We start from the raw sequence: 24,659 nt of genomic DNA, 5'->3' as shown, positions 1-24,659 counted from the left end.
TAGGTGTTTCGAGACTTTTGAAATATCATCAGTCCAGAGGATGTTGTCCTACACATAGGAAAAACAAATGGTATGTGATAGCTTTTCCTATACAAACACCATTGGACAATGAGCTTGACCCTATCCAGAAAATCCTGGTTTTTTTTAAGTTGGCCCAGTTAGCAAAGAAGTCATCTAAGGGGAAACCTTATGCAGATAGCCATATAGTCATTTTTGAAAGTGGGCTGTAGCTTTATAAGAGTATGAAATGCTTACCAGCTCCTTTAGGGAGGTTCCAAAAAGAGAAACAGAACAATGCAGGTCAAGAGAGGATGAAAGCAGAAAATGTGTTTGGACCCTGAGAGAATTCAGACCATTAGCACACAAAACCATAATCCTGTTACAACTTAATTCTAAAACATTTATAGAGTGTATGTGTGGGAGTTTGACCTTGCTCTGCTTTTCCCAGTATAGAAGGGACTTGTACATCTATTTTGCTTCCAGCAGGTCTGCTGAAGTTTGGTTGTAACGCTCTGCTGTGCCTGATGTTTAATGCTCCCCTATACAAACAATGTTTCAGCTGCCACTAAGATCAAGTTCAAAATCCTCTTCAGCCTAGTCTGGCAGCTGAAGCTACCTAGGCTTCATCTGACAGGCTGTGTATTGACTTTAAAATTTGCTAATAAGGGTGACATAGGGGCATATCTTTAAGCATATCAGTCACCATTTAGAAATAATTGACTATCTGTATAGGCATATTAGGAAAAGATTCTTCTTTTTTAGAAAAGTTGGCTGCATTTCTCTAAACCACAACTTTTAAAGCAGTATGTTGTATGATTCTAGCACTCAATTTGTTCTGACATAGAAGGGAAAATTATACCACACCAGAGCCTAGCTAATTAAAATGGGTGTGTCCTGAAAATTTTAGAGGGAACTAGATTCTAAAATATTTACTAATTACATTAATTACATCCTCTTTCTGTACAGGAAATATCAAGATGATTATATGGGGAGGAGAGGAGGAAGAAAGGGTGTTAAACTACCCCATTAACAGACCATTAACTTCTTCCTTTTGCTCCTGTGAAACCTATGCTCCACAGAAGTTAAAGATGCAAAATGAAAAAAAAAAATAGACTAAAGAAACTAAATTCCACCTTCATGGACAATGCACTCAGCTGAAGTCTCCAAAATCATTGGAGCTCATGGAACCATCTATTTTGCCGTGGTATTGCCCTGGAAGTGAGTCTAGTATTCCTGATGGTAATGCAGCTTACATGTTACCCAGCCCTGGCACCACCTTCTTCTGTGTAATATTATTAGGAGTACATTAAACACTTATAACTTTTCCACAACTCAGGATAGGAAATGAAACAGTAACATCCTGGCTGTTGTAATAACATATAGTTTCTCGCTCAACCAGTAGCTCAGTCTTCTGATAGATGTGAAATACTCCTCAGTGTCCTCAGTGGGACAGCGTGTCATGCACTGACAACAAAAGATGAAAAATTTAGGGTTTTCCCCCCCCCACTCCATTATTGAAGAAATTACTCCCTGCCTTTTTCTGTATATGAATACTTTGCAGAGTGACTTATTAGAAGAATTTCACTGAAAAACTGAACTAAAGGGATTGTGGATGTTGAAAAAAAGACAAACAAAAATAAATTTCTCAAAGTTATAGGAGTTATGACATAAGGTTTGGACTTTATTCCAGATTTTGGGAATTTGAAACTGCCTTTTTTGTCCTGCTGAAATTATTGTAGCATATAAGGCAACACATCTCTAGACAGGAAGCAGAGGCTTTACCAAGGGCTCTAGCTCTTGTGTGCTTGAGTCAAAGGTTGCCCTCACAAGGTAATTGATTGTTAATCTGTGACTGGATACCTGCTTGGAATAACAATTACATTGGTCTTAAGAGCAGCAGTCATTTGTATAAACATAGGCCATTTAATACTGGAAAATAAAAAGCTGATGTTGAATTTTGCAGCACAATGACACCAAATTAGAATTCTAACAGAAAAGGCTTACAGTTTGACTATCTCTTCTGAATTAGGACACATTAGTTTTCAAGAGAAAGATGAGTACCTAGCATGAAGGCCCAAAGATTAGTTTTACACCAATGCAATTTTTTTGGGCTCCTAAATCTCATGAAAAGGGCAGATTTCAGGAAAGTAGAAGTGTTCAGAGCACCAATTGTTTCATAAATGCTTCTAGTGGTTAAGTATAGGATCATGTAATCATACTCTATGCTGTTGCATTTCTGATCTTGCCAGGAGGATATAATAACTTAAGGCATCTTTGATCCACATCAGTGTTGCTGTGTCTTGTGGCTTCTTTCCAGATTCCATTCAGGAAGATTTCTGACCAAAAGAGGCTGAATCTGGACAGTTCAGGGCTTGCCCCTTCTCCTGGATTTGGTCTCGCAGATATTGAATTTCTAGCTGCTGCATTTCTATGATTTTTTCACTTTCCATCTCTGGATTCAACCTCAGGACAGCTGGGCTGGACAGAATTTCACTGGAGGGAGCTAGAAGATAAAATAGAGAGGACATAGTACAGTAACAAAGGTCCAGCTCATACAGTTCTTTGGCATGAGCAAGGGAAAGCATCTTTCAGGGCTGAAGGAGTAGATCTAAATAGCAAGAATCTGCAGGATTTAGCAGCTTCAACAATTAACATTAAAATATAACAGGTCCCACCAGGCAGACAAGCTAGAATGAAACACAGACAGTAATAGAAGTGTTCACCAAGGACAAACAGGGCTTCTGCCATGAGTACTAACAATATGGAAAATATACAGGAACTATTCACCTGTGTCTTGAATTGCCTTTTTGTTCTTGTTTAATCTCAGTTCTGACTGGAGGTCATGTACCTGTGTGTTGGCCACCCTCAGTTCTTGCCGCAAGTCATTAATTTCCTTAATCAGACTCACATTTTCCTGCAAAAACAACATGCTCTATAAGGAAAAGCACAGGTACTCACTGGCTGAGCAATATGTATCTTCATATCTTTGAGAAAGACACTGGACAGTATCGAACCAGTATGACAAGCAGAAGGTGCTGGGCAATCAGGAGACTAGACAATATTTCAGGTAAGACCACAGTAGATGTAACAGAAAATGGCAGTATTCAAACCATATTACCTCAAAGAAACTAATATTTGTTTTGCTTTTCTGACTGCAGCTGCACCCCAAGGTATCATTTTCCTTGCCAATCCAAAGGGAAGCTCAGGGCCTTCCTAAACTGATCCAATTAATTCAGAATTAATGTGAAGAATTCCCATCTCTCCCTCCAGTGTGTATTATTTTGCTTTTCATGTGTCATTATGTATTTGTTCACTTAAATGATCTTTATCTCCTTGAAATTATTCAAAGCTCTCAACATTTCTGACAGACATCACTTTTCCACACTCCTTCCAAATTATTAGGAAATATATAAAGCATGTGGAGACTTGAGATACCTGCTGCTAACATGATATTATAAGGAAAAGTTAGCAATGCATTCATCTTTCGTTCTTTTTTTTAAAAGTCAGTTTTTAGCCCATAAAGTTCAATTCTCTAAGTTTTTAGTAGCCTACCATGAAATATCTTGCTGAAGGAGCTGTGGAAGTGCCAGTAAATGTAATTTACCCATTGTTGCAACAGGTTCAAATACTTCAGCAAAACCAGTATGGGTTAATACTAGTGAAAGATGATAACACTGCTGATCATGATTTAGAAACAGGGGAACCATTAACTAAATATTTCTTTTCTGTATTCAAGAGAGTTAAGTGGAATTCTGTCTTTGCCTCTTACAAGGACAGTGAAATACCACATCAATAACTAGGGCAAATGTTAAATAGCTGTCATCATACTTGAACCAAGAACAGCAACTATTTCAGCTACCTGTGGTGGTTTTTTTAGAACTTTTGCAACACAGTGGCAATATTTAAAAAAAAGATAGATGGCAAAAAGGTGTGTTTAGGGTACCTCACAATACCAATCCCAAGAAGTAGTGAACCCACTAAAACAACGAGAGGCAAGAACAAAGATGAATGAAATTTTTCCATGAAAATGGTACCCTCAAATCTTGTTTTTTTAGTTCTGTTTTAATGATAATTTTGGCTGGTAGAGATAATTATGTTGCCACGAAAGATTGTGTAAATCATACAACTCAGTTCCTTTGTGTATACTTATAGAAGTGCTGGCACCACACAACTGCAGGCTGGTCAGTAGTGAAGTACAAAGCTCACTGCACCTCCCAGAATGTGGCTGCACTCAAGGAGTTCAACTTGGCAGCAATAGCTCAGGGCACGTATGGCAAGATTATCAAGACTTCACAAGGAGGCAACTACAGCAGCTGTGCTTTAGCTTCTCCTCAGCTGAAAATCACTGAGGAGCAAGAGTGTAGGGTTCATTAAGATCTGAACTTGCTGGGCAAGAAGAGTCCCTCTTGCAGTGGTTATGCTGGACTATAAATGCAGCAGGAGCTGGTGTGCTCAGGCAGCTCTGGAACTGTAAAATTTTGTTGAGTCTGACTTGTCTAGTTCAAGCCTTTAAATACAGATGAAATTTGACTTTATGCATTTATTCCAGAGCTTGATCCTGAAAGAGCACATGAAGAGAGTATCTTCCAATAATCAGCCAAGGTAATTTTATTTTGACCAGCTTTCAGGACTGGGTCATAGTATTTCCCTTTAGGTGTACTTTAGTCATGAGCACCTTCATACATTCAGCCCAAATGATTACCTGCTGCTGTCAAATGAAGATCTTGCTTTTGATCTATCAGAAAACAGAATACAGAGTATCTTGCATGAAGCAATCTGGGCTATGTAGAAATGTCTTGTTTGGTTTGCCTGGTGCTAAAAGGCTGTTGGTTGACACTGATAATATTTTCCTGAAGAGTCCTTCTCTCCAGAGAGATTAGCCTTTAATTCAATATTTGCATTCTGACAGAATGCTTGCACTGCAATGCAGTGTCACAGAATGAATTAAAATAAATGTTCATGGGAAAACTAATTGTCATGGGATGTTGTGGCAAAGAACCAATTGCTTCAGAAAAGAGACTGATCAAATGCATGGATGATGAGGCCATCAGGTACAGTGACACATCATATGGATGCAATCTACAGTGTAGGAAGTCTCCACAGTTCTGACTGTCAGAAACAGGTAGGACATATAGAAAATTTCATCCTATATGGGCTTCAGTTTAAGCAGCAGTACTTCAAGGTTATTCAGTGTCGCTGTTTTTATGCATCCAGAGAAACCATTAAAAATACAGAAGGCTGGAGGAAAAACTAATAGTTGAATAACAGGCAACTTGTCAACTGGTAAGAATAATTAAAATTATCTTGACAGTTCTAATCATCTGTTGCAGCAGTCACTAGTAGAGTGTACCTATGAATAATCTCTTAAAGAGGAGGGCATAGCTCTGAAAACGTAAGCCCAACTGAGGAATAATAGAAATACAGAGCTAGAAGACTGTCAAGATGTCATTTGCTTTTTCAAAGCAAATCCTCACAGAAGTTTGTCTAAACTAGTCTTAAAAGCCACTGTGAAAGACTGGAAGGCCATGATAATTCCTGCTGGCTGTAAAATCTCATTAATCTACTGGACTTCAGAGAACTGCTTTTTCTTTGAAGAAACCAGGCTGGTTAGAATCTTTGATATCTTCATCTTCCAGATGTTTTATTAATTTGGTTTTAATCATCATTTCATGTTAGGCTTACTGATCCAAGACATCAAGTATTATCATTATGAACACCATCTGTCACCCTATTCCAGTAAGGAAATTCTTCAGGTTATTTTCTGAACCCATCTCCTTTTGTGCCAAAGGAAATATCTAACTCACAGAAAGAGTAAAAAAAAAAATTAAAATAGTGGCAGGGAAGAAGATTGCTGCTGTCTAGCCCTGAAGAAGCAAATTATGAATAAATAGCAAACAACAGATGACTTAGGAGGGGACTAAGATTTAATGATCCTGAGGAAGCATAATAAGTAACAATGCAGAAAGGGCTACTGAGGGGAAAAGGAAATGCTGACTGAGCAGAAAGAGATCTTGTTAAAAAGAAACTAGAAAAGCTGTCCTCCTAGGATATCTGGTGTGGGGCTCTAGGTCCTCCCACTCCAGATGAAAACAAATTGGATCTTTGACCTCAGCAGTCACGAGTTTGCTTTGTAAGAAACAAGGATTCTGAGCAAGAGATTTTAGTAAAAATAGACATATTCCCCACATATTTCTGAACTTCCTTGAAAATTTTGGATGTGAAAAGCAGAATGTTCTTCTGAATTCACACCAATAGGCATGGGACTATGTGGACAAAGTTTTTTTTTTTATTTTCTTTTCTTCCTCCAAAATTACTTCCTAAACATTACTACATACCAGATACAGCTTGACACTCAAACAAAGGAAAATTGACTATGATGGCAATTATGAATACTGTTTGAAATAAAAAGTAAGTACATTAATGTCCTTAAAAACATCCATGCAACAGAAGTTCCCTATCTCCTTTTAGGGAGTGGGAGTTAAACAAAAGTATCCACAAAACAGAAGCCATTCAGAGATCTTGCTCTTTTTGTTCAGAAAAGTTAATGGAAGCACTTGAAAAATGTAGGAATTTGTGGCAAGAAAGCCAACCAAAACTATTTCAAAGTCTTAAGAAACCATAACAGTAAGGTTACTAAAGTCTCTTGTGCAGCCACTTCCTTTGTTCCCCCTCCATACCACAAGGAAAAGGCTTATTTACCTGCATGATGCACATGTAAGCAGTGTGGTGCATTTCCTTATCCTTTGTCATTCTCTTCCTTAAAACTGCCAAATTCCTCTCATTATACTCTTGCTGTTCCTTGTACTTCTGCTGCAAATCTGCATCTTCTGCTTGAGCCTCCGCCTGAGAAGGGACAGCATGCTGCCTCAATAATTACACTACCAGACAAAGCCATGGGCAAGGAGAAGGCAAAAGTTCTGACTCACCAAGTCTGATTGATGCACATATTTGGTGTAGAGTTCACGGATACCATCTTTCATTTTTCTAGAATCGTTAATGAAGCTCACACAATTATGAAGATCTGCTTTAAATCGTTTGATGAGGGTTTCCATATCTTGCTTCTGCAAGAATGATATACTCACATTCTTATTTGGTTCATCAAAACATGCCATTGTGCAATTTTCTAGAAAGTCTAGTGGAACTGGTGAAAACTCTCATATACTTTCTTCTACTTCACTTTAAAAAGAATTAATTAAAAACTCACTGGGAATGTGAGCACTATGTGTTGAACAGCAGTGATAAATTTAAAGAATAATAATAAACCTTTTATTACTTTTATTAGGTATCAGTGCCAGCCTCCAAAGATGAAGTCTGAAAAACAGTGGTTCATTATGCTATTGCCCACTGTCCTTTCCCAAACACAGAATCACAGAATATGCTGAGTTGGAAGAGACCCACCAGGATCATTGAGTCCAACTCAGCCCTGCACAGGACATCCCCAGGAGCCACATCATGTGCCTGAGAGCATTGTCTAAATGCTGTCCTACCTTCTTATTTAGAAACAACACACCAACAGTTGAAAAGGCAAGAACAAAACATATTGGACACATGCACATACTGCTAATTTCACATCAAGATTGCCCTCTCATTCTCTCTTGGTCTCTGCCAGGCCTCTCTACCTGCTTCTTCACTCATGCACTGTCTGCTAAGCTCCTCCACCTTCACCTGCAGTCCCTTTTCCTCCCTCATAACTGACATGTTGTCAAACAAGGGGTCCTTGACTCCTCCATTAATGAGACCTTCCTTTATGTCATCCTACTAATGCTAAGTGGTATCCTACATGCTGCTCCTGTTTAGGCCAAGTGTCTCCAGATTGCAGACTTGGGCAGGAACAAGTTCAGCATTCACCTGCCTGCTCTGTTAAACTCAGGAGAATATGTGTTGATGCAGAAATAACGGGATTTTTTTTTTTTTTTTAAATACGAATGCTGTAAGCTGGTTGCAGGCTTGGAAGTTCTGTGTCTTTGTCACCACTGACCAGAGACTCTCTTGGGCCTTGGACACAGCACCCTTGAAGTACCTGTTTGCTCAGACTAATGCTTCACCAGTGTTCTGTCCCCACCAATGTCATTCTGTGGGACCTGCATGGAGGGGGTACCCCATACCTTTTCCATCTCTCTGTGCACCTCGTGAGCAGTTGCTTTCTGTTTCTGTTGCAGTCGTGTGATGTTCAACTTCAGCTCTATGCTCTCCTTGCGGAATTGTTCCAGCTCCTCCTCCATCTGAAAGGAAGCAGGAGGAGGAAATCAGGGCTAAAAGGAGATGTGAAAAAATAACATAACAGGAAAACCAGAGACTGGAAATACAGACTTGAGGGAATAGTTCCCCCTTCAGGTTGAACGACAACATGAGAAACATCAATTTTGTAACAACACTGCCCTCTGTCAGAATATGCAGAAACCACAAAAGTGAATGTGCAACTGTTACAGAGTCACATTCATTTAAATTATGTGATACCCCTTAAATTCCTTGAGCTGAACGGGAGCTCTTCTGTTCCATCCGAATAAAAATGGATGAGGTGGAAATGGACAGTCAATACCGGAAAGAGTAAGAGTAACAATAACTAGAACCTGATACTGAAAAGAAACAAATGGATTGAAAACTGTGGGTACATATGCAGAACACACAGGAAAAAACAGTAAGAGTACTACAGCAATTATTTATGGCACAAGACGGTGACCAAAAAAGACAACAGGGATTTCATCTTGCTAGTCTGAAGTGCATACAAATTGTTCATTAGTTTGCATTTTATTTAAAAGACTGTCACCACAGTCCTAGTTTGGCTGAGCTAAGGATACATCTATGCAGAGATCATAGCAAGTTTCTATAATAAATAAGTGCCCTCAATGAATTTGCTGCATGCTAAGTATGAATATGTCCAAATTTCCCATGTATCAACTGATGAATATAATTTGTCCATGTCCCTAACCCCTAATAGAGCTATATTTGCATAAATAGGTAACATTTCTGAGAAAAGAAATTTACTTTTTTCCATCAGATCAGTAAAAGCAGTGTTTTGCAAATACTATAGGGCACATAGAGGGCAACCACATAAGGAAAAGACCGATTTTTAAAGCAAAATCTAGAATTACATACAGGAACTTAAATAACTATGTTCATCACTGGTAGCGTGTGATAGAAAATGAAATAGCTGTTGTCTACAGATATTTTTATTAGTTGCATGGCTATTGAATTAGTGTATCCTTGAAAGAAGTCAAGGAAGAATCAGGGTGGAATCTTTAATGGACTTGTTGGGTCATCTTTGTATTTAGACAATGGGCTTAGTAGCAGAGGCCAAATGAGAGTGTTACTCACCTCACTGATCTGTTTCTTCATTGTCTCAATATCATTTTCACGTGACTCTATTAGCTTCTTAAACTCCTCTATTCTGTAACTCAGTACAAACTTGAAATTTTGCAGTTCCTGATTTTTAATTTTTAGATCATATATATGCTTCTCCTGGAAGAAATGGGTACAGAGATCTGAATCAGATCCAGCACTCTCAAACAGATCCCCTAGGACAAGGCACAAATATGGAAGAGGCAAAACCAGCAGTCACAGATCTTGTGGAAGATTGAGCTCCAGTTGCAAATCTACTGGAGATTTGCAACCTCCATCTGGTCAGATGGGAGGGGGCAAATAATGGTGAGCCATCTACAGATCCCAGAACAGGGGATGAGAAAGTCAACATCCTGAACTTGAGCTCCCCAAGAAAAGCCTAGAATACCAATTAAAAACCAGAATCCCAAATTGGAGATCACAAGTTCCTTAAGTTGATATCGGGTTTCCAGTCATGTGATATTATCACAACGAATACTATTAAAATAAATATCTCTATTTAATAAAGGGAGGTGATTTTAACCTCATCCAACTGTTCATTTTCTCACCTTCTCTAGGATAGTTTCAGTTCTGTCTTTAATATCTGTCTTTAGTGCCAAGATGTCCTTTTCCAGTGATCTAATGATGTCTTGCAGCTTCTGCTGTTCCAGTCTCATTTCCTCAATATCCCTGTTTCGGTCCTTGAGCTCTTTCTGTAGGCTGCTCAACTAGAGAGGCAAACTAGTAAGAACTTAAAAGTCTCCAAATGCTGTGCACAACTTGGTCCTCCTATTCTGTAGGATACCTTGCAGACAGTGTGGGATAAAGGATATCAAATTAAGATATGATGAAGGAGCAGCACATCTGTTAAACGCCTCTAACTCAAAAGGGGGTTTAGTATCCATTTTTGCTTTTTCTGTGTATTCTACTGCACTAGAAGGAAGGAAGCAAATTGCATCCAGCAACAAGAAGGGTATGGGTAAAGAAAAAATGTCCCTCTAACATCCTTAAGCAAATGCAATACCTAGACAATAAAAGAGGCAAAATATTTTATGCCTCCTTAAAAATCCCAGTAAAGCAAATAAAAAAAGATTATGTGAACAAAACACAGATTATTGCATTGAATGGAGCAATAGAAGTATTTTACTAATAAAGCAAACTATTCAATGTTAGAAAAATTAAAACTTAACTTCTTTCCTGTTATAGGATGAACAATATTATTTATAGTTTGAAACTATGTCGATCAGAGAAAGTGTACTAATAAAAACATACCTCCTTTATCATCTGTCTCTAATCATATCAGCAATACAGTCAGCAGAGAGCTTCTTCTTCTGCCCAAATACTCTAAACATTCAAACTAACCTAAGAACGCGCTACTGTTCTTATATGAAATGCCACATATTTACAGACTAGATTAATGGACTAAATTGACATGCCGTTAATCACATTCAATCCTCAAGTTGTAGGTCTTCTTGTACAGGTCTGAAACTAGCATTATATAAAAGATACCCTTTTATTCATGACTCCAATTTCTCCTTTCAGTTGCATGTTGGACTCCTTTTCTACCACGAGCTGTCTCTCATAGTTGTCTTTGAGTTCCAAGATTTCCTTGTCTCCCTCTTCATAAATTTGTTTCTCCATTTCTTCTTGCACTTCAATCTGCTTCCTCATCTTCTCCTTTGCCTGCAGTTAAGGAAAACAAACATTAGAGAAGGCAAGAGTAAGAAACCAATAAAGGAGAGAAATAAAAGGTTATTTGTAACTGTGCTTCTCCTGGGAGAATCTATGTTTAATGGAATATTCAATTGCAGCAGTATCAGCTAAGATAACTTTTTAGTGGATTAAAGTAACTTTAGAAACTGATAGCATACACATTGAGGGTTTTTTGGGGTTTTTTGGGGGGATGGTGGGTTTTTTTTGCTTTTTTGGGGGGGCAGGGGTTGATAATTCTTCAGACTTGAAAGCTTCATGTTAGGAATATGGCCTAAATACTAATATCAACAAACTTTTTCTGTCTGAAGAAATCACAAACCAGTATCACTTAGGATCTTTTAATATTGCTGTTTCTGAAGCATTAGGACCAATAAGCACCCAGGTTTGCCTCGGTCTCTGTATGCCTCTCTTCCTACATTCTTTTCAAATTGGTATTGCAACATAGGGCTGCAAACAGTAATGGTGATTTCTGACTCTAAATATGTAAGTATCAGTTATCTGGCTGCCTGTTGTCAAACCAAGTCTTTGACCTCAATGTGCAGGAGTTTTTTAAGTATTCAGGATATTTATCTTTGTTCCCCAAATTATGCAGGTAAGAACCTCAAGGACTCAGGAATGTAATTCACCATTTTCAAAATGTTATCTCTTCACTAGAACAACATAATTGAATCTTTCTTTCTTCAATTACTGTAAATGTATCATCTAAATCACATTAATAAACAGGAATTCTAGGATGTAGGAGAAATGTAGATGAAGCTGAGAAAGCCCAAGAATATTAATCCTAGCAACTTACTCAAGGTATGAAACCCCAAAAAGTTGATAACTCAGCTGGGTCTTCCTTTTTACTATTCTACCTGTCAAAATATTTTCTCATGGTTACAGGCAGATTAGGATTTGCATGGAAGATGCCAGCCTCTCCTGTCCTAGGGAACAGTTTATCACAGTTGAAGATAATTTTGGTCAACAAATCAAATGGCAAATCAAGCTTCCTACCTCTTCTAGCAGAACAGACTTATCTTTAAGTTTTTTCTCATAATATTCTTTTAGCTCTGCCAAAGCCCTGGTTTTGCTCTCCTCCAAATTGTGCAATTGTTTCTCGTATTCCTCCTCCATCTTCTGGGATTTCACCTGAAGCTCCTGGTATTTCTCATTTTCCATTGAGAGTTTCTGACTACTGTCAGATTCTGTTAACAGGAAACATACAGAATGGAGAAAACTAATCGAAAAGATGAGTGAATCCAATCCTTCTGCAGCTATCACAACCTTATTATGTACTGTCTTTTTGGCAGCTGGTTGCAATAAATTACAAGTAGAAGTATTTTGTCACTTTCTTCATCAGATATACAGGGGCTTTAGACTCTGTAGCCATGCAAAATTGACAACTAATTGACAACCCTAATTTAGGCATTTCCTTGGGTTGACAACCATGGCAGAGCTGGATAAAAGCTAAATTGCTACAAAGTATGAGTAATGGAGAATGGACTCATTCATGGCAGGAGTCTTTGGTAAACACTAATTTGCAGTATTTTTATCTTGATTACAAATCTGAAGTCCAGGTATTTCCAGGCTGTGTGCACCTCCTTTCTGAATTGAACGACTGCACTGTTCTTGCACAGTGAGCTGTGCATAAAATAAAAGAAGAAATTACTAATTTTAAGAACCAAACCTCTAAGATACATGTATGGTGCAGTTTAGACAGCCATTTGGTCTGCACCAAATACCTATATGACATACATCCATTTTTCTTTATACCTCTACTCTAGTAATCCCTCCTCATCACATCATTTGCCACCAGTAAAGCATTTCCCCCAGTTTCTAGTTACAAATACTTGTTACAGTCTAACCTAGCCGTTGCACCTCCCTGGCCTGTTTATCCATCAGCTCAGACAGTTGAACCTGGTGTTGTAGCTCCTGTTTTTCTTTCTCTTCCTGCAAAATCTGGGATAAAAAAAATAAGAACAATACATTTGAATTTGAAGCTAGTCAAAGAAATGTCTAAATTGTTTGTGCTCTTGCCTCTGGTGAGGAATACATACACAACAGATAAATGTTTGAAATCTCTCACCAAAATTGAGATGCCATATGTCACTAAAACAAGGTTTCCCACATTAGTTTTCCACATTAGTTTGTTTGACAAGTTAAGCTAAGGAAAGCTAAGGAAAAGCAGCAAACAGGGTTCATATAATACAAGGTACTCATCCTAATCTAAAAAGAAAAGTTTGTGAGCTACAAAAGCCTCCACTCCTTTATGTATGTGTGCTTGAGGAGAATTTGCAGTTCCATAAATTGTTGTCCAGATATTAAAGTTCAAGCTGCTTCCTGTCTCACTTAAAGCAACTTTGAGGTCCTAAAATGCTGACACTTGCATAGTATGACATAAACCTAAGCACAAATGAATTTCAAATGCCATTCGCTTGGAATGTCAGCCTGCCACTACAAATTACTTAATCTTCTAAAAAAGCACAAAGAACTGGAACAATAAAACAGCTAAAAAATTTCACAGAGACGCTAGGAACTCTACCATAGTTACAATATTTTCACTTTCTTCTCACAACAACTGCATGGGTCTTGCATAAGCAGAAATATTCCATTTGTCTGATGGATTCAACTAGAAAGGTTAGCCCCAAGTCTAAAGTTGTCATTCTGTTTAATCTTAACGTGTACTGATACTTGGACAGGAAGTACAACTTCCCTACCTAGAGAACTTTTATTCACCTTCAAAGGCATTTGTTTGCAAGGCTATAATGAACAAGTCTAAAGAATTTTCAGTGTAGCTGAGATTATTATAACTTTATAGCCAAGCACTACTTATCAAATGACTTGAAGAACCGCAGAAAAAAAACCAGCAGAGATTAAACAGAGGTAGAGGAATCCACAAGAATTTAAATGGATTTCTTGTGCAAGGTTAGGTTCTACAAAAGACTGGAAAAATAGAAAGGTTAAAACTCAAGTAATTTGAACAAAAAAAAAAACCACGATGAGACAAGCCAAAGAGTCTGAAAAAATACTTGATGAAAACATTAAAATGAATTATTAAACCTCCTCAAAAATGAATATAAAAAAGCTACTACACAACTATTGTAGGGCAAACAGACAAAAGAGGTATAAAAAGAGCACTTGGAAATTGCAAACCTGTAAAATACTGCAACTAATAAGTAACTTGGCAAGCTTTCATACTCAACTCCTTTATGTGGAGACAAATTAAATACTGCTTGAAGGGACTGTGCACAACTTGACAAAATAAGTGGTAAATCACCAGAGCAGGACAATATTCACCCAAAACCTCAAAAAGAACATGAGGTTGACAGGATTGATTCATGTGATATATAATTGAGTTGTTTTACTGCCAGAGAAATTAGTACTGGATCCCTTGCCTTCTACATCTAAAAGAAGTCCAGGAATATAATGAATTACAGGTCAGAAATCCAGTGTGTGCACCAGACAGATGGACAGAATAGCATTATCAGACACAGATAAATAAGACACTGGGAAGAATTATGATAGCCTTTGCTTTTCATGGTAGTCCTGCTTCAAGACCACAAAGAAATCAATAAGCACACAAACAGAAGACATCCAGGGAATATATTTTACTTTTATTTTCAAAAAATATACAAGAAACCTCAGCAGATGCTCTTAAAAATCTAAGTAGACAGGACATAAAGAAGGCAGCATAGGAGAATAATTGTTAGATCCTGCAGCAGCTGAAACCTTATATGGAAAGGAGCTTTTAAGACACAGTACCATTTCTACTACTGATCCTTGGTCTCAGGCACTATTTTTTGTACTGGTTTTATGTGAAGATGCTTACAGGCTACCTAGGAGAGCTCTTGCATCCCCTTGTACCTATAAGATTCTTGACTCAAAGGTAGTTTCATGGTTTATAAATATTAAGAACATGTTAACCTGGAAAGGAATGATTTCAGATGCTGTATGGCATTTCTACATATGTAATGCAAGCTTGAATTCAACTCTTCAGTGAAAGATTTTTTAGTATTTGGTTCTGCAGCATGAATCATACCTGGTGTTTAGTTATAAGGGAGTCTATTTCCCGAGTGAAATTCTCTTCCAATGCTTTTATTTTTCCTTCACAGTACATGTCCTTGAGACGTAGCTCGTAATCACTTTCTGTCTGTAGATCTCTCACACAAATCTGCAGGTCTAGTATTGCCCGACTCTGTTAGGACATGGATGAGAAAACAATCTTAAGAGAGAGAATATTTGCCATTAGCAACAGCTTGTTAAGGACGTTTTATTTACATGAACCTATTTATGAACAGCCTTTACAGAGAATCTTCAGACAGACAACCAAGAAGTTCTAGAAGTGAAGTTCCTTTGCTGTCTTAAAAGATGGTTTATAGAAATGCATCTTCTGACTTCTCTACTCCATTAAAAGTGTTTTATTTCTCCCCAAGAGATTGGGGAAAGTATTAGAGAAAAATCTAAACCTTTCTCCACACCTTGCTGTTTGCACAATGCTGTTTGTGTATTAAAAAGCCACTGCAGCAACTTGCTGTAACCTCTTTGACCAAAGCCATGCAAGCCATATAGGACTTGCTGGTAACAACCATTATGCAAATGTAAATCACAGAAATACCATGGTTTATGTTCACAAGTTTCTTCTCCTCCTACCTTCTCGTCTATATCTGATTTCATGATCAACACTTCCTCAGCATACTCAAGTTCCTGTTCTCCTTTCACTCCCCCACCTTCTTTATCATGCACTTTCCAGATAAATACACAGCCATCCTCTGAGGCAGTCAGTAGAAACTGGTCATCACTTGTTACTGTCATCTTAGAAGGAAGAGACAATAAAATAATAGATGAGACATGGAAGAATGGAGAAACAGTTTTTTATTTTACACCCCATTTTTCTCCCCACCCACATACTCTCTTCATTTCTACCCCAGAAAGTCAACAGTGGAAATTAATAACACAGTTCTACTACCAACATTTTGACTCTGTCTCCTACTCCTGTTCCACCCCAGCTGAAGCAACAAAGGGAAGGGAAAAAATATGTGTAGACACTTGATCTGCTTCTGGTCTCAAAGCCATAGGAAGATTTTTAAGAACCTGAAACAGAAAAGACCTTCTAGACAATTATAGCACAGACAGGCAGTTTATATGACAATTCTGAAGGTCTCTAGTGTTTTTCTTTTGCGAAGTTGCGTGAGCAACAGATGGCTGAATGTTTCATTTTGAAACTACAACTAAGCTCACCAAGAACTATGTCGTAGTAAATGCTGTCACCTCCTCCAGACCTCCTGGCTGCCTGATCTGGCACAGAGTACCTGGGAGCTGATACATCTTGCAACTGAGGTGAAAGTAGAGTTACAGTAACTGAAGTTCATATTCTAATGTTGGACTGTGCAGGAATAAGTCAAGGTGCTGCATTTGACAGTGATAAAACACAAAAATTATGGCCAGTTTTAACAACACAGAACATGTGGCTTCCTGGAGAATGGGGACCTACCAAAGCACACTGAGGGATCTGTCAAAAGTGCTCTCTGAGCTCTTTCAGTATTTGGCAGCAATACTGGCTCAGCAGAGAAGTCTCAGCTGTCTGGAAATGGGCAAATGTGATGCCCCTCTGCAATTGAAAGTGGTGCAGTCATCATCCCTGGAGATATTTAAGAGATGTGTAGATGTGGTGCTTGAGGACATGATTTACTGTGGACTTGGCAGTGCTGGGTTAACAGTTACACTTGATCACCTAAAAGCTCTTTTCCAACCTAAATAATTCTATGACAAAATTACCTTCCTCTTTCCAGAAGGAGCTGTATCAAAGTTCTCCATCTAATGTGCCATGTTTTGTAATCTGGTGCAAGCCACTTTTTAGCCAACAGCTTATTCCCTGACATATCTAGAGACAGGATTCCTATGAATGCTGCAATATTCATTCTCCATGTGCAGACTCAGCCTTGGTTTTAACATATTTTGCTATGAATTGAGAAGGAGAATCAGCCCTAAAGGAGCTTTGTGCAGCTGGCACCACAGGGAAAAGAAAAAACTCCGTGCTACCTTTGTAACAGCACCTGCATGGGCCTGGTACTCAGTGAAATCCTTCTTCAGAGTTAATGGGTACTTCATAGCTCGAATTGTCCCCAGGGATGTACCAACAAATATCAAGCGCCCGGAACGAGAGACAGCGACAGTCGTATAAACAACATCATAAGCAGGTACTTCATGCTGGATCTAAAACATAAACCAACAGCACAAACCACTACACAAAACCCTCACATTAAGTGATTGTGTATTGCACAAGCAATTGTTAGATCTCTGCCTGCAGCATGTAAAGTTATAGTTAAAAGAACCTATATGCCTATAGAATTTTAGTATTTAGCATTAAGTTTTATACCTCAAAAAGAAATTATGTTAGAAGTGAAGTTCTAAATATTAATAAATGTTAATAAATATTTAGATATAAAATTCCTGAATTTCTTATAGTTACCATTATTAAAATTTCAAGCCAAACTGATGTGTGATCTAGAAGATGTAATGGTTATCACATACAATTCACTACTTTTCTGGAAAAAATTGCATGTAGATACAAGCGGTAGATGTTTGTATTTCAGCAGAACAATATTGCCTAGTCAGTTTGTTAGCTGGATGAGAAGATTTCTAGGTAAATCCAAGTAAAATTATAAAAATATAAAACTACAACAAAATCTCAGGTTTCATTGTAAAGGACATAAGAACACAAAAGTGTCAATAATATCACAGCTTTCAAAACAAGACTGATTCCTATTTACCAAATGGATGCTAAGGAAAGCAAAGCACCAGTACTGTCCCCAGAGAATGTAGCAAAATCCTAGAGTGTTTGTTAGCTCACCGAAGACTCTGAAATTTCTTTGAGAGTTTGGTCGGATCCAACAGCAAAGATAATTTTGGCATCGTAAGTCAGGGAAATGCTGCTGTAGATGCAGGTCTTGAGCACACACTCTGACACCTTTTTACCTGTCAACAAATTCCACTCATACACAGCACCATGTGTGTCACAGGAGACAAATTTAGTGTCATCTGCACTCCATTTAATTGCATGTACCTGGCAAAAGCAAAACACACCATGGAGCTTGATGTGTAGATTACAGACATACAGCATGGAGTCATTGCACTGGTAAAGGCATGACAACTTCAGAATGATACTTCAATGTCTTACTGAAAAACCTCTAGATGTTCCTCAACCAATTCTATTTTACCATTAGAAAAAACCAAGACCATAAAGTAAGAATTACTTTATGAACACACTATCATCTCAATATGGAGTAATTTTAATTTTATAATCTATTACTGGGATATTTTATTTTGTTCAGCCAGCTGCCAGTTGTTCACCTCCAATTTAAGGACGGACTTTTCAGATGTATCTAGTGCATGAGAATTTTGCCTTCTAACCAATGAAAATGGAGTTTTCTATTTCTGTTTTCACTTTTTGGAGCCATCTAAAGATCCAAAATTGTATTTTACCTCTTCAAAATGCATCTTATTAACTAGTTAATACATTAATAAGCTGTACTGTATAAGATTTGTTTACTAACCTTCCCAGTATGTCCTTTCAGATTAGTAATATTCTCAAAGGTGATGCTGGAATAAATTTGAATCACATTTCCATTAACTGCAGCAAAAAGATGGCCTCCGTTACTGAATGAGCACTACAAAAAGAACATAACCACCCATTACTGTAGATGAAATGGATAAAAACATCCATGTATTGAATTTCAATTGCATCCTTTAATATCAAATTGTTGCATGGAAAGAAAACTCCGTGACATAATTAGCCACTTACAGTTTTCTTAATCAATGCTTTCCCCTTTCCCCTGTAAAATTCAGTTCTGGAGTATTTCTGAGCAAATTATTCATTCTGCTGCTTGCCAGATCCACACTTACACATCAGCTTCTGGGCCTGTTCTCCAATAGTTAGAATCAATTTCTCTAAGCTTTGATATATGACATCCTATATCCTACTACGATGTATTGGAGAAGTTTTTATTTTCTGTCATGTTCTTCACCACTCTGCTCCCCATAACTCCGCAGTTTCATTTTTGCACCACTCCTTACCTCTGTACACTTTTTCACAGGAAACTCCTTGAAAACATTCATGTCCTCATACAGCAGACTTACAAATCTTAGTTTGTCAGAAAACCCAACCAAACAGAAAAGGCCAGTGGGATGAAGTGATACTGTGTGTGCTTCCTCCTGATATTCCTTACATAGCTCCAAATTGCTGAAAGAGAAAACTGTTGAGCAGTATGGAATAGGACAAACTCCCCATTGCACACTTGACAGGATATTATCTGACCCAGCAAGGATACCTGCAGCTAAAAAACCTAACTCTGCCTTGTCCTTGAGGAAGTGCTTTGTTATTCAGTTAAGTAATGATCACAGAGATGTTACGGGAAACAAAAGCAAATTTGACTTTCTGGTTCACAGAGAAGGTGTGGAAGGTGCAAGAGCAAATCCTTGTGTACTGTAATATAATGAAGAAGGTAAATGAATTGCTGATCGCAATCCTACACAAACATCCCTTGAGATTTGTTTTTGCCTCCAGGGAGCCTCAAGAGCTGGAGTAATTTTATTTAAGAACTATGCCTAAGAAGCAGGATGTGGGATAACAGTATCTTAAGACAAAGCTGAATGAAAGAGTTTTTCCCATAACACAAGAAGTTTGACACCAAAATAGCTTAATAGAGAAGGCTTTGTATTCTTTTGGCACCAGTTTTAAAGGCACTGCGTATTCAAACTCCCCAAATATGTAAGTAATACCATTTACATCACACACCACACAAGAATTTTACCACAACAGCACTCTCATTCATATGAGATTGCTGCTGTCTCCTAAACACAATATACAAAAAAGCAATAACAAATACAAACAAGTCATTACTTTGTCTTGTAATTCCAGATGCGGACAGATCTATCCAGGGAACACGTAGCAAGAATGGGCTTCCAAATACACATGTCCAGACCAGTGATTGAATTAGAATGCAATGGGAAATTCATATATGCAAAATGAGATATCTTCTCCTGAGAAGGAATGAGAACATTAAGAAATCACAAATATTTCAGTAATATTTGTTTGTCAATGTTTGTCAATATTTCAGTAATATTTGTTTGTCAATGTTTGTCAATGTTTGTCAATGGCAGTAAGTCAGATAAAAATAATCTATCATGGGTCTTTGGATACAGTTGTAGAATAGATTTGAGGGAACCACTTAATTCTTTTGTTGCACTGGTCTGAACATAACAATGTTAAAAACCTGACAATGATGGTTTTAAATTTTTAATTAATAATCAAGAAAGTGGTGCAGGGCAGAGCAGTGAGAACAGAATGTAATTGTAGGTATATAAAAAAGGCAAGTTAGATAAATAAATAAAACTAGACCTGCAAGAATTCAGTTACTACCTTCTGGTCATGTAGATATTTTAAAAAAAGTCAAGTTTTTATAAATAAAATCAAAGTCAAGCTTCTCTGAGGGCAGTATTTCTGTAGCCCCTAACTACAACCCCTCTTCCTGTAAAGATCTTTCTGCATGTCCGTAGACAGGTTAGGTACTATATTCCATGTAAGTCTATTTCATGATAATTCAGAGTAGGGAAGGTTTTTCATTATGTTTGTATTTCACAAAAAGTTTTCACTTCTAGCTAGGACTTCAACAACTGTCTCAGAGTCAAATGAGTTTCCCATGGCTGTTCCAGCTTTATCATTGCAATAAAGTTTCTGCATATTACAGTGGAGCATGGACCACACAGTTACATTGAGGATATCCCAGTTAAAGCCTCAGTGAAGTGGTTCAGCAGTAACAGGCACCCCTAAATGATCTTAAGAGTCCTCTATGATTCTTCTGATTAGCATCAGGTATTCACAGGGAGGGATACTTGGAGCAAGGGGCTGCAGAAATACTGCCCTCAGAGAAGCACACTTTGTATCTTGAGCTTTAAGGGTTCATTTGAAGGATTTAATGAGAATGCATCACAGAAAACAACACTGATTAGCCTGTATCATTACAATACTGGACATGAAAGCTGTGGAATGGGACTGAACTGCACTTACCCTTATAAGTTTGGTGGAGAACATAGAAAACATGTAGAGCTGATTTTTATTTGTGCTAACGACCATCGTTTCCTCAGAGGGGCTGAAGCATATACATGTGATGTCCTGTCTGCATGACTTTTTTGGCTCGGTGCTGAACAGGTCCTGAGGAAGCTGCACAAGAAAAGCATCCCATGGGTTGTGCCAGGTTTCCATGTTTTGGTAGTAGGCATGCACACACAAACTTTTGTTGTAGTGCTCCTCTAACAAGCACGTACATAATATCAGCAGGACGATTTGGATATTCAACAGCACATAACTACTACAAGGCAGGAGAACAGAGTACAAGAGGACAACCCAAAGGTATCTGTAACATTACAGCTGAAATAAAGTATCAGGGGAGATTTCAGTAATCTGAAGTACTGCACTAAACAAGAATTAAAATGGTAGTAGAAAAATATCAAGAAAAAAACTAGCAAGTGTCAGAACGCGAACTGCTTAAAAATTTTGATTTCAGAAAAACAGTCTTTGTAATGTATTACTAAGGTAGATAAGTCTTATTATAGGGTCTCATGCATAGGGAAGATCTGACCTTTTAGAATGAGAGTATGAAATCTTGACCAGCTCATTAGAGTTAAATGTTCTTATCCAGAGATTTCAGTAGGTCAATGCACACAGTTTGCTATAGAACAGTTAGAAGGATTATTTAAAAATGCACAGGTCTCATGACAGCTCTAATAAATACCTGAAGGGAAAAAAGCTTCTACTTGGAAAAAAGCAATCAGCCAAGTTTTCAATGATGTAAACTACCTCTTGGTCCCAAAAGTCTCCAGAAAGAAAAGTTTCTTAAAGGCATTTTTGAAGTTTAGCAGCCTCAAAGCACATTTTATATTTGGGAAGCATACAAAACTATCTTGCAAAAGGTCATCGGGCACTGACTTTCAGTGTAACCTTTGTTAACTCCTTTTGACATCACCAGTTAGCTAATCCTTACAATGCAATTTAGCAGTATGCTAAAAATTATTATTAACTGAATCAGAAACACTCACAGTTCTCTAAACAGGGCTCTGCTGCATAATTGCTTATAAAAGCTTTTTTCCTCCTTACCCAGACTTCTTGACTCTCCTCATAGATTTCCTTTTCCTTAGTCTTCTCAAACAGAAGAACAACTCCTGGGCTGGGTGAACATGCAAAGCCTTTGGAATATGCTGCAACTGCAGATATTTGAGGCAAAGAATGCTGTTGCAAACCATTATCTTCAAAGGCCAGTCCACTAGAAACACCAGAAATGCAATTAGGAAATGCATAAAGACTTAAAAATAAAGAAGCACAAATCAAAAAATGCTAAGCAGCAATCAATATGATAAACCAGACAAGAAGGAAGTAACTAATCTGCAGGCAAAAGCATGGAACTATTCCTAATAATATTAAACAGATTTACCTCTCATATTCTTTTGTTGTTGTATCTCCTAGTTCCCTGGGTGGTTTTCTGTACTCCAAACTTGTCTCCCAATGCAGCTCTCCAGTTTCAAACAAGCTAAGTTTGCCTGTGTCAGTGCCACATATAACTTCCTCCTCAGACACCCAGGCATGGCACAAGTAGTTTTCTGGCTCTCCCCTTTGTAAATTCATCTGCTTTAAATATCCTTCACTGTATTTGAAAAGTTTAAAAAAGCCATTTCCAGTGATACAAACCTGTGTATTGTCTTGAGGATTAAAGCTCACCTATGGAACAAAAAGAAAGAGGAGGTATTTTTTTCAACTATGTTCACAAATAAGTAAATATTATACCTGTTCTGAAGAGTCCCTATACCAGATACAGGAAAACAAACAAAGACAGTTCATAGAAACATACAGGAATACCAAAGAGAGTAAGAATTAGCCACCATAACTACATACTGCAGTTTTCCCTCTTTCAAAAGCATGTCTATCAAAATTAAATCACAAAAGTAAGGCCAGAATACCTCTTTACTACTGATTAACAATTTTTTCCAGTAGCAAGCCTCCTGAAAAGTGGGACCATTTGTTCTCAAAAGTCCAGGAATAAGTTCTGTATTCGTGTATTTCAGGCAAACAGTATGCAGATGAATTCACATAATTAGGTGTTTATTTGTGAAAATTATGGAATAGCCATCCAAATAGTCAACATGAAGTATAGGAGGGGTAGTTTGAAGCCATTTTTTATGCTTAATGGGACTTCAGACAGCCAGAGTCTTTACACTCCCCCCTCTCTTTAGGAACTGAGCTCATAGATTCAGTAGTTCAGCCAACCTCTGCTTGTAGCTGTACCTCACAAAAAATGGCAGCTGGAGTTCAACCAACACATGTACTGAAAGTATCCCTGCATGAAAGAATCTAAAAGGGGCACCCAAAGCTGGATGCAAAAATCATTTGTGTGCAATCAAACCTGCTCGTAGCCACTCTTCTCCAATCTGAACTCAGAAGACTTCAGAAAGGAAAAGGTGCACTGAGAGCTTCCAAGCGTGTTACAACTACTGAGCACAGCCCACATATTTAGTGTGTGCTTTTGCAGGGAGACAAGGGACACATTGCACACTCACTGGCCTGTTGTACTGGCCCCACAACATAGATCTCATGTGATACAACAGATACAGGCATGAAAATGTCCATTATGGGTCAGTGCAAAACCTTATTTAGCCTAGCGTCCTGCTGCCGAGCGAGGCCAACAGCAGATGTCAAGAAAGGTGAGAGAAACTGTATGAAATACAGTGTGGAGCCCTCTCCTCCTCTTGCCGTGGATAAAAGCCATGTGGCCATGGGAAAATGCACTGTGTACATGTGCTGAAGGATGAACGCACGTCCAACCTCGCACCTGCTACTTGTTGAACTAAAGTTTGATCGTTTCATCCAGTTTTTGAAAAGTGAAGTATGCTCTCGAAGAACCAGTCAGCTGCGAACCAGAGTGTTACTAGCGAGCCGCAGAGACTGCCGCAGCTCGGGTTTGCAAGTTTTAAAGCAGGCGGAGCTGGAGCTGTTACCTGGCAGGGACCGTCGCCCGCGGCCTGGACGCGGACGGTCGCCGCCAGCTGCTGCTTCTCCCAGAGCCAGCAGGTGAGGTGCCCCTCGGGGGGGGCCGTGGCGGCCGCCAGGAACCGGCTGTCGGGAGAGAAGGCGAGGGACACGGCCTGCCGCGCCGGCAGCTCCTCGGCGGCCAGCACCCTCCGCCGCTGGGCCCGCTCCGCCGTCAGCTCATAGACCGCCAGCACCGGCTGCTCCCCCGCCGCCTCCGACAGCGCCAGGAACCGCCGGTTGGGGCTGACGGCCAGCGCCTGCACGCCCCGGCTCTTCTCCGTGCCTGCGGGGAGCAGAGCGGTCAGGGCGGGCCGGAGTGGGGACCGCGGTGAGGGTCGGGACCGGGGTCGGTGCCACCTGGGATGAAGTTGTGCCACTTTTGCTCGAGGTGCAGCCGCAGGCAGCCCGCCCCCGCGGCGTGCAGCACCACTTGCTCCTCTAGGAAGCAGACACCGCCGGCCACCCGCGGCCGGCAGCCGAACACGGCCACGGGCAGCACGGCCGCCCCCGCCATGCTGCCGCTGCCGCTGTCGCCGTGGTGACCGCGGCCCCGGCGGCCCCGGAAGCGGCG

General features: G+C 39.0%; 1 protein-coding gene across 1 annotated transcript; it reads right to left on the bottom strand.

Moving 5' to 3' along the window:
* Window positions 1-1,645: 1,645 nt before the first annotated feature.
* On the bottom strand, window positions 1,646-24,627 carry CFAP57 (cilia and flagella associated protein 57). The gene is given in 23 exon segments (XM_015636743.3): window positions 1,646-2,365; window positions 2,367-2,503; window positions 2,788-2,914; window positions 6,700-6,843; window positions 6,927-7,061; window positions 8,106-8,222; window positions 9,316-9,459; window positions 9,888-10,046; window positions 10,828-11,001; window positions 12,025-12,215; window positions 12,876-12,969; window positions 15,050-15,205; window positions 15,661-15,822; window positions 17,050-17,223; window positions 17,861-18,073; window positions 18,564-18,677; window positions 19,084-19,249; window positions 19,910-20,049; window positions 21,077-21,229; window positions 22,163-22,328; window positions 22,497-22,780; window positions 24,055-24,371; window positions 24,446-24,627. Coding segments are annotated over 23 exon segments (3,705 nt in total). The 5' UTR covers window positions 24,603-24,627; the 3' UTR covers window positions 1,646-2,284.
* Between the last annotated feature and the right edge of the window lie 32 nt (window positions 24,628-24,659).

The sequence above is a fragment of the Parus major genome, chromosome 8, assembly GCF_001522545.3.
Source record: "Parus major isolate Abel chromosome 8, Parus_major1.1, whole genome shotgun sequence".
In the NCBI taxonomy this organism is placed as follows: domain Eukaryota; kingdom Metazoa; phylum Chordata; class Aves; order Passeriformes; family Paridae; genus Parus; species Parus major.
The sequence above is the reverse complement of the archived record's forward strand: the minus strand, read 5'-3'. Positions and strand labels throughout refer to the sequence as shown.